This window comes from Lissotriton vulgaris, chromosome 10 (genome assembly GCF_964263255.1).
Source record: "Lissotriton vulgaris chromosome 10, aLisVul1.2, whole genome shotgun sequence".
NCBI classification, from domain to species: Eukaryota; Metazoa; Chordata; class Amphibia; order Caudata; family Salamandridae; genus Lissotriton; species Lissotriton vulgaris.
In genome coordinates this window covers 87,399,362-87,410,499 of record NC_141698.1, presented here as the reverse complement: position 1 = coordinate 87,410,499, position 11,138 = coordinate 87,399,362, and the positions used below count along the sequence as shown (strand labels likewise).

The 11,138-nt window shown below is 46.4% G+C and overlaps 1 protein-coding gene across 1 annotated transcript in view; it reads left to right on the top strand.

Moving 5' to 3' along the window:
* PRKAR1B (protein kinase cAMP-dependent type I regulatory subunit beta) overlaps positions 1-11,138 on the top strand; it is a 516,439-nt gene that overhangs the window by 16,952 nt on the left and 488,349 nt on the right. Inside the window, exon 2 of the mRNA XM_086940549.1 lies at positions 9,850-10,027. Within this exon, the coding sequence (XP_086796675.1) occupies positions 9,854-10,027 (174 nt within the window). The 5' untranslated portion in view covers positions 9,850-9,853. The remainder of the gene's footprint in view (positions 1-9,849; positions 10,028-11,138) is intronic.

Sequence of the window (11,138 nt, the reverse complement as noted above, 5' to 3'; positions counted from 1 at the left end):
TGTGTGTGAGTGAGAGTGTGTGAGTGAGAGTGTGTGTGTGAGTGGGAGAGAGAGTGTGTGAGAGAGAAAGAGTGTGAGAGAGAAAGAGTGTGAGAGAGTGTGTGTGTGAGAGAGTGTGTGAGAGAGAGTTTGTGTGAGAGAGTGAGAGAGAAAGTGTGTGTGTGTGAGAGTGTGTGTGTGTGTGTGAGTGTGTGTGTGTGAGAGAGTCTGTGTGTGAGAGACAGAGAGTGTGTGTGAGAGAGTGTGTGTGAGAGAGTGTGTGAGTGTGATGAGAGCACGGCCTCTGCCGCACCGATGTTACGTCATCCCTCTCGATCTGCACCTCAGTCCCGAACCACCAAAACAACCCGGACTCCACCCCTTTCTTTTTCCCTACAGGAACCAGTCCCAACGCGGAACACAACGGAAGTACCTCCTCGTGACCCCGGAAGTCCCTCCCCCTTTCAGGAGGCGGATCACAGAAAAGCCGGAAGAATCCGAAACACAGCGTTCAAGCAGGAAGACTCGTGGCAGGAGACGGCGTGCGAAGAACCCCCGGAAGAGAGAGACGATCCGGAACCAGGAGACGAGGTCTGGACGGAGGACTGGTGGAGTCCAGAGGAGGACGCTGGAGAGCGGCCGCAACTCAAGGACGGAGTTGCGGCGGGCCAAGTGAGTACCAGTTCCGTGTGTGAATAGTAGGCGTTAAGAGAGTGTGTAAATAAGTAGTCTGTATATATGCACGTGTATAATATAGTTTCCCCCCCCCTCACGATTCACTGTACACTGTATATAGGTTGTATATACGAGTGAGTGGCACTATCACGACTGTAGATAAATATCCTTGCACGTCCTGACACCAACGTCACCCTATTTCCTATCCGAACTATATCTCCGTCCCTCTTACCCCCTCCCGTCCCTTTCCTCACAGTCGTTCTAACCCCAACACTCCGGTGAAGGAACAGGATCTTGTTCTTAGATCCACCGACAGAGCTAACGGCCCTCTTTTCTCTCTCCTTTCCCCCCTCCGAGGACCACCGTCCGAGAGCTGAGCCTATCGAGACCTCGAGGATTGGCCCGACTACCGTCAAGACCAACGGCTGTCCCTGGAAGACCCTACCCGGACAACTTCCTTCCCCGGAATCGGAATCCCAGCCCTTTGGAACTCTCTACTTTCTTGTTTCACCTTTGTATAATAATAAACACCGGCTACGAGATAGCCCACTACATACGGCCTCCACGCCTGTTATTCCGGTCCGCTACCCCCACCAGCCCACAAGTGGTGTCAGAAGTGGGATATACCGGAAGCATGGAGGCCGCAGTGCAGAAACTAGCAGATTCCCAAGAACAGCTTGGGAAAATGATGGAACTCTTCCTCAAGACGGCCGAAGAAGACCGCGGACAATTGCACGATGTCTTGAAGGGGCAAGGAACCGCTCAGGGTCAGGCTCTGGGGAGGCTTACAGATGTACTGGGCCAACAACGACCCACCGCGTCCCTTCCTTCGGTGGTCCTCCAAAAATATGTACCGGGCGAAGATCCGGATTTCTTTTTTACCAATTTTGAACGGTTAGCCACAGCCGCTGCCTGGCCTGCCGACCGCTGGGGTCATTACCTGGGTCCGTTACTAACCGGTGAACTGCAGGCAGCCTTCCAACAGGCCAATGTACAGGGCCTGACCCCTTATGCCGACATCAAGAGGTGTATACTTGAAAGGTTAGGTATCGATGATGAAACCTATCGGGTACGACTCCGTCAAGCAAAGGAAGGACCACAGGAAACACCAAGAGCCCTCTCCTTTCGAATCAAAGATCTGGCAGACCGGTGGCTGAAATCCGCAACCGCCACTAAGGAAGAAATACTTTCAAAGATTTATTTGGAGCAATTCTTGGCTTCACTCCATCCCGCCACTCAAAAGTGGGTTCGTCAGCACGCACGGTTGACCCTAGAGAACGCCATTGAAATTGCCAGCGCGTACAGTCGCGCCCAGGACTTACAGAAACCTAAAGAAGAACATAGTCACCGGCCTCAGCCCCATGGTCAACCCCGAGGACCCCGGCCATTTGTAACCAAGAAATCAGAACCTCCTCCGTTAGTCCCTTATCCAGTGATGTCCAGACCACCGCCGCCTGGTCCCCAGTGCTACAATTGTGGAGGTTACGGACACATTGCTCGGGTTTGTCCCCAAAAAGAAGAGCCGATGGAGGTGGGAATGGCTCGGAACTATGTGTGTTTGGCTTCTGGTCCATCTCCTCCCGCTTTCCATCGACCAGTACGAATTGATGGACATCAGATATCTGCCCTTGCTGACACTGGATGCAGACAGAGCGTTCTCAGACCTCAAGAGATACCCCATGCAATCGGACCTATAACTGGTACAGTTGCTATTCAGTGTGTACACGGAGACACCAAGGTGTACCCTACAGCCGAAGTCAAAGTACAACACTCCCTAGATCCTGGAAGTACCCTGAATGTCGGACTTATTCCTTCCCTGCCAGAACAGGTTATTTTGGGCAGCGATTACCCTGGTCTTCCTCGACTTCTCCAGGACACCACCACTAGCCTAGAGAAGTGGTGGTCCGAGGCTCCTTTTCCCGACAGTTCTCCTATAGTCGGAACCGAAAACATTCAGCCCGTCAAAACAAAAACCCAAAAGAAAAAGGAGAAGAGGAACTACTCCACAGCGTTTCCAGTACGTGTAGAAGAACATCCATGGGAAGTCGACCAAGAATTTCGCGCTGCTCAACAGGAAGACCCTATTCTACAAGAAGCCTGGGGAAGAGCCCTGGACCAAGAAGATCCACAGCATGTAGGTCCTCACTTCTATAAAAAGGACGGTCTCTTATACAGAAAAGGAGGACCCCAACAACCGTCCCAGTTATTGGTTCCAGGACCCTTCCGCGACAAAGTGTTGTTTCTGGCTCATAGCCATCTACTTGGGGGTCATTTCAGTGACGAAAAGACGAGTCAGGCTATCCTAGAAAAGTTTTACTGGCCAGGCATCCATCAGCAAGTCAAACAGTACTGTAGAGCCTGCCCCATTTGCCAGAAGAATAGCCGGTATCGCCCTCCTAGAGTCCCTCTACAACCCCTTCCTTTGATAGACATCCCCTTCAGTAGAGTGGGGATGGATATTATAGGCCCTCTGCTCCCTTCCCGAAGCGGTTGTCGGTATGCATTAGTCCTAGTAGATTACGCGACCCGCTTCCCTGAAGCCGTCCCTCTCCGTCAGCCTACCAGTCAGAACATTGCTAAAGCCCTAATTTCCATTTTTTCCCGGGTTGGTTTTCCCAGGGAAATCCTGACAGACCAGGGAACTCCTTTCATATCCTCCCTCATGAAACAGGTGTGCTCCCAACTAGGTGTAAAACAAATTAGAACATCCGCATACCACCCCCAAACGGATGGTCTGGTGGAGCGTTATAATGCTACCCTGAAAACTACCCTGAAGAAACTCTTGGCCCTAGAAAGTAAGAGGTGGGAGGAAATGTTACCCCTGGCCCTCTTTGCCATACGCTGCAAGGTGCAAAGCAGTACGGGGTTTTCCCCTTATGAACTTCTGTATGGTAGACCCCCTCGGACCCTGCTTGATATGGCCAAAGAGGCCTGGGAGGCAGAACCCAACCGAACCCGACCTCTGCCCGAGTACGTACAAAATCTCAAAACCCACCTGGGGCAAATAAGGGACATTGTTCGCCAGAACCTGGTAGTAGCCCAAGCTAAACAAAAGCAACAATATGACAAGGGTACCAAACCTCGTTCCTTTCTTCCTGGCCAGTTGGTCCTTCTCTTAATGCCATCTTCCGACCACAAACTGTTAGGACAATGGCAAGGTCCCTTTCCAATTCTGAGACAGGTCACTCCCGTGACCTATGAAATTGAGCTCGACCCTGTCCGTCGAACCACACAAATCTTCCATGTGAATCTATTAAAAGAGTGGGTTGGACCTCGTCCGGTCCTACTGACCAGCTCCCCAGAGTCAGACCTCTCCTATGACGTCTGTATAGACTCGGAACTAGGGGATCAACGGAAACAAGAGCTCAGGTCCGCCCTTCGACCCTTACAACAGGTATTCTCCTCCTCTCCTGGCCTCACCTCAGTAGTCGAACATGCCATCATTACGGAACCAGGCAAAACGGTCCGTCAGCGGCCTTACCGGCTACCTGAGGCTCGTAGACCCATTATCCGAGAGGAGGTAGCCCAGATGCTTGACATGGGGATCATCGAGCCTTCCAGTAGCGATTGGAACTCACCGATAGTACTAGTCCCCAAACCAGACGGATCGGTTCGTTTTTGTATCGATTTCCGTGAAATCAATAAGATCTCCTCCTTCGATACATATCCCCTTCCTAGGGTTGATGAAATGATCGAACGTATCGGTAGGGCCAAATTCATCAGCACGTTAGACCTTTGTAAAGGGTATTGGCAGATTCCCTTACGTCCTGCCGACAAGAAGAAAACGGCTTTTTCCACCCCTGAAGGTCTATACCAATTCACGGTGATGCCCTTCGGGTTGCACGGCGCTCCAGCCACCTTTCAGCGAGCCATGAATTTGGTATTAAAACCCCATGTTTCTTACGCTGGTGCCTATCTAGATGACATCATCATCTATAGTGATGATTGGGAGCAGCATTTGGGTCATCTAGCCAAAGTAATACACTCTCTGGGGTCTTATGGGTTCACGATCAATCCCTTGAAAACCACCTTGGCTGCTCAGACGGTAAAATATTTAGGTTTCCTGTTGGGGGAAGGATTGATCCGCCCCCAAAACAATAAAATAGCCGCTATCCATGCCATCCCTTTTCCTCAGACCCAGAAAGAACTAGGGGCTTTCTTAGGCCTTTTAGGGTATTACAGACGCTTTATACCCCGGTTTTCTCAGATCGCAGCGCCCCTCACAGACCTGTTAAAGAAAACTGTAAAAGCCGAAGAAGCACTGAGACAACCCCACCCCTCCTTACTTGATGCCTTCCAACGTCTAAAAGACGTCCTACTTTCCAGTCCCGTTCTTATCAGCCCAGACTACTCAAAACCCTTTATACTCCAAACTGACGCTTCCGAGCAGGGGCTGGGAGCAGTTCTCTCTCAGAGCGACCACAATGGCGAAGAGCGACCCATCCTTTTTTTGAGCAGAAAATTATTTCCCCGGGAGAAGAACTATGCCGTAGTTGAGAAGGAGGCCCTCGCCATCAAGTGGGCGGTAGACAGTCTACGTTACTATCTAGAGGGTAGAGAATTTGTACTATACACTGACCATGCCCCTCTGGAATGGATGGCCCGTAACAAAGGACACAACGAAAGAGTCCTTCGTTGGTTCCTTTCCCTCCAACCCTTCAGGTTCAAGACTCTCCACAGGAAGGGCGCAGATCAAGCCAACGCTGACTATCTTTCCCGATATCCTTGTCAAATTACCCGATCAAGAAAGACAGCTAGGGGAAGGGAATGTGATGAGAGCACGGCCTCTGCCGCACCGATGTTACGTCATCCCTCTCGATCTGCACCTCAGTCCCGAACCACCAAAACAACCCGGACTCCACCCCTTTCTTTTTCCCTACAGGAACCAGTCCCAACGCGGAACACAACGGAAGTACCTCCTCGTGACCCCGGAAGTCCCTCCCCCTTTCAGGAGGCGGATCACAGAAAAGCCGGAAGAATCCGAAACACAGCGTTCAAGCAGGAAGACTCGTGGCAGGAGACGGCGTGCGAAGAACCCCCGGAAGAGAGAGACGATCCGGAACCAGGAGACGAGGTCTGGACGGAGGACTGGTGGAGTCCAGAGGAGGACGCTGGAGAGCGGCCGCAACTCAAGGACGGAGTTGCGGCGGGCCAAGTGAGTACCAGTTCCGTGTGTGAATAGTAGGCGTTAAGAGAGTGTGTAAATAAGTAGTCTGTATATATGCACGTGTATAATATAGTTTCCCCCCCCCTCACGATTCACTGTACACTGTATATAGGTTGTATATACGAGTGAGTGGCACTATCACGACTGTAGATAAATATCCTTGCACGTCCTGACACCAACGTCACCCTATTTCCTATCCGAACTATATCTCCGTCCCTCTTACCCCCTCCCGTCCCTTTCCTCACAGTCGTTCTAACCCCAACACTCCGGTGAAGGAACAGGATCTTGTTCTTAGATCCACCGACAGAGCTAACGGCCCTCTTTTCTCTCTCCTTTCCCCCCTCCGAGGACCACCGTCCGAGAGCTGAGCCTATCGAGACCTCGAGGATTGGCCCGACTACCGTCAAGACCAACGGCTGTCCCTGGAAGACCCTACCCGGACAACTTCCTTCCCCGGAATCGGAATCCCAGCCCTTTGGAACTCTCTACTTTCTTGTTTCACCTTTGTATAATAATAAACACCGGCTACGAGATAGCCCACTACATACGGCCTCCACGCCTGTTATTCCGGTCCGCTACCCCCACCAGCCCACAGTGAGATAGAGTGTCAGAGAGAGTGTTAGAGAGAGTGTGAGAGAGAGAGAGTGTGAGAGTGTGTGTGTGAGAGAGACACTGCATTCAACAAAAAGAATAGAGTGGCCAAAGTTAAAGAAACAATTTCGGACACTGAAGCCTTCCCAACCGCTTTAAAAAGATTATAGTTCAATAACACATCGGTACTTGGGGAGTAAGAGCACGTTAGTGCTTGAAATCAGTGCAATTAAATGCCTACCCTATTGCTTTATGCAGGAGAATGTTTGTAAATTTTCCTTCAGACCGTTTTATGTTATTATGACAACGCATTTCACATGTCAAATCTTAAAGTTTATGGAAAGTAAACTTCGGAAATGTTTCAGCAAGCATGTCATTGTTGGCGGTTGTAGTTACTAAGGCTGAATTAGGTTTTGAAAGACTAGTTCGTAAAATTTAAGAAGCTTTTTTTAGAGTGCGATAAGGATTGAGGAAAGGTGAATCTCTCACCTGCTTCATCTTTTATTAACGTAAGCTAACAACATCCTAGTAGACACAGGCCCAAACATGGGCGGTTATCAGTGGTGTAAATATCAGTGAAACTAAACTGTTTTGCCATAAACTGTCCCCGCTCCCTCCACATCCCCTGGAGTGGTCCGCTCTGAACTCTGCCCATTCAGTTAATAACTCTCTATGAAAAGAGGGCTAGTGAATAGTGCCGAAGGAAGCATAAGGGGAACAAAGCGGGAATGGACCGGAAGATACGGTGTAGGAGAGAGAGAGAGAGAGAGAGAGAAAGAGGGTCGGGCGAAAATAGGGAAACGCAGCTTAAGTAAGGCTGGAAAGCAGGCCTGAGAGAGAGTACAGGAAGAGAGTGTGAAAAGGAAGAGTGAGTGAGAACAGGAGAGCCACAATGGGGGTGGGAGCGATTAATTAGATGCATTGATTTTGGATATTTGACTAAGTTCTGCGACCTTGCTGAACTGTGTTAAATGAATAAGTAGGAAATAGTCAATAACAGAATAAACTCACCATGTCTCAGGCGTGTGAGATGCAACGGCAAAATAGAAAATTAATAACTTACGGGGCAAAGCAGCCAATAAGTGCTTGTTTTTAACACCAAGCAAAAGTGCATTATGTGGGGGAAAGAGAGAGAGAGCTGTTCTTAGAACAGAAGGCGTGACAAATGTGGCGCTATGGCCAGAGCTACCAGTTTTGAAAGAGCAGACCCGTCTTTCACATCCTTATGCAAACGGTTACGGGCAGAGTGGTTACGGGCAGAGTGGTGGACTTTGAAGCTGGGCCATCCTGTTTAATGGTAAATTAAAAAAGATACTGAAAAATTAAGTGTCCTCTGCGCAAATCATCTGGTGTGTACCTACCGTAAACTGCACAAACTTGAAGACATATGCTGCCATGTGCCACGAGCGCTGTGAGGGGGGTGGGCATGCTTGCCCACCCCCCTCACAGCGCTCACGAGCAGATGGTCCTGTTTAAGACCTGCGCAGCGCGTGAAGTGGCTGTTGGCAAATGGACTCAAAGTGGCCGGTCGCTTTGATGTTCTTGGCTTGTCTTGCTTGGTGGGGGAGCGGATTTTTGTGCACGCGCATTTCTCACATGAACTGCATGGAATCCGCAGTGTTCAAGAGAGTTTGTTTCTCCTGTATGGTTTTGGGAAAGATATGGAGAGGTGTTCACAAGGGTTAGCTGTACTTCCCTAAATTAAATCTTAGGAGGTTTTTTGCTGTCCAGTGTATGGGCATAGGCAAGGTGAACTTTTACATTCTTTTAAAAATCAGACAATATGTCAGTGCTGCAATAAGTAAATAATTTAGATCTAAATCCTGCATTTTGGCAAACTGTGCAAAATATTTATGGTGGCGATCACCACATTTCCTTTAAGATAGTATGCATTCTAGGACTATTTAAAATAATAGGGGAAAGTATTGCAGTTGTATCTAGCGCAGCCTCGCCCCACAAGGCCACCCAGGCAGAGCCAGTAGTTGGAAGTAGTTGAAGAACTGCAGACCAATTCAAAAATGATTTAGGGGCAAGAAATGCAGATCAATAAACTAAGGACCTAACACAGACCTCAGGTGGAGAACAAAAAAGGTGCAGAACACAGGACTGATGCAAACTAGAACCAACACCAAGCCCAACAACTATTGTAGCTAAGTGTCTTTGTACTTTTGCTCCACCCACCAGTTAGCACCTCGTACACGCCAATGCCTCCAGATGATTTGTGAAGTGTATGTGTGCCCCTTTGGTCTCACCTACTTTGTTTATTTCATGGCTGGGAAAGTTAATACATCATCTGACTGTTCAGATAAATTCATTATGATGTGTGGTTAACTGTATAAAGAGGTCGATGTTTTCCCACCAAGCCTCACCCTCTTATTCCAAACAGAACACCATATTTGCAGATTTTGCTATCTATGATGACAGTAACCCACAATAAGAAGAAGAATATGATTCTCTGCGCTCTAGTTGCTTTATATTTTTTTTATGCCAGCATGAAGGATCCTGCAAAAAAAGAAAAAATTAATGAGCAGCAGCTGTAGTGTAATTGGACTGCAATCCTACCTTTAATGGGTTTCTATTATTTGGTCATTGGCTTTCTATTCCTAGGGAGTACGAGGGTTGACGTTAGAATAGAGGGTAAGTTCCTACAAGGTACAAGTGTTGGATAGTGGGTGATAATGTTTATTCTTGGGATATTTTGAAGGTTTACTTAGTTGAATTCCAACCTACCCCAACTTGAAAATGCTGTACAGGGGTGCTATTGGCACAATAAAGTTGAAACACAAACGAAATTTACGAAATCTTGAACTGAGGGAAAGCTGCTTCTGGTTTAGACTTGGAGCACTGGAGTATAGCATAGTAGATGTTGTAATTCTTCTGCTCTCAACGTTCCAATTTTGTGTGTGAATTAGCTATCAATCCTTTATATTCTGCATTATCCCAATTTTGAAAGCTAAACGTTAGACAGTAGAATTGTATTGTGTAATGGTAAACCTTTCTTTTTAACTTTTTATTTATATTGGCGAAAAAATGAACAGATCCTCCATCTAGAGGTACAGATAATATAACAGTCAAGTTTAAATCAAAATTACAAAAGGCATCTATGTTGTAGTATTACATCGCATAGTTATGCTACAGTGTGCAACAATAAAGACATCTATGGGTTATAACATAATCAGTATAATGCATGTTTTTATATGTTAAATCCATACAGAAAAATGGCTATAAGATAATTGCAGGAAGAACACTATGAAAATTGGAAAAAGAAGATGAAAAACCTAAAAATACAGGTGGCTTTCATAGGCTGTCTCAATATTTTGCACATGCAATGGGAGCTTTACCCCTCATTTAAACAATAGACTTAATTTCCACTTTTTATTTCAATTAGGTAGTTTTGTTAAAGCATAGTTCATGGTGATATATATATTCCATTTCAGAAATATGGCTACTTCCTCCTCCTCTGCTGAAGAAGATGAGAGTTTAAAAGGATGCGAAATTTATGTTCAGAAGTATAGTATCCAACATATCCTGAAAGAATGCATTGTGAATCTTTGCATAGCAAAACCGGAGCGCCCAATGAAATTCCTGCGAGAACACTTTGAGAAATTAGAAAAGGTCAGTTTTTTCAGAAGCTTTTATTTTATGCATGCTGTCAATGTAATTACTAAAAGAACTTTTCAAGTATTATGATTATTTTCAGACCAATAGTATTTGCTGTTGTCTTATTATCCTACCGTTAATACCAAAAGCGCTGAGATGAAGGAAATATTACTTTTATCAAAGAATAAAATGTATTTAAATAATTTTAATTCCTCATGTTATCCATGTCTTACAATGTTTTCATGTTTGTTTCATTAACCCCTTCGCTACTAGGTCCCCCCATGCTAAGCCTTTTTTTGGCTAGTTGGGATAGTTCGCACTTAGGCCCATGTAACTTTTTGACCATATAAGGTATCCATGCCAAATTTGCACCCTTTTCTTCCAACATCATGGGGATTTTAAAGGTACCCAGGGTTTGTTGATTCCTCTGGAGGGGACCCAGAAATTAGTCAAATACAGCTAAATTTCTTTTTTTTGAGGGAGGAAAAATGGGAGAAAAGTGCTGCAGAAGAAAGCGTCTGTTTTTCTCCCTGCAGATGGTATCAACAAAGGATTTGTGGTGCTAAAATCACCATCTTCACAGCTTCCAGAGATTGACAGACTTTTGTCAGAAACAAACCTTTTTTTGTACAGTTTTGGCATTTTACTGGGACATTGACTATTTTTGCTGTTTTGGTGCTTTCAACCTCTTTCCAGTTAGTTGTGGAAAAGGGTGTGAAAGCAATAATGGATCATGGAAAGCTATACATTTCAGACAAGTAGACAAAATTCCAAATTCAGCAAGGGGTCATTTGTGTAGATCCTTCAAGGTTTTTTTATAGAAACTAACAGTTAAAACTAAAACAAATGTAAAATGAGTTGAACAAAACAGCCATTTGTGCCAACGTTTTCACCTGTAACTTCTTCTAAGTATGACAGATGTTTTAAAGCAATATACTGTTACGTCCCCTGGACCCTTCTGGTTTTGGGCGTATATAGGACTTGTAGGTTCACCAAAAACCCGAGGAACCCAGAGCCAATAACTGAGCAGCGTCTTGCAATGTTTTGTCATTGTGTACCGGGTATATAGCAATTTATTTGGTAAAATATAAATAGTGAAAAATAGGTATCAAAGACACCTATGTAG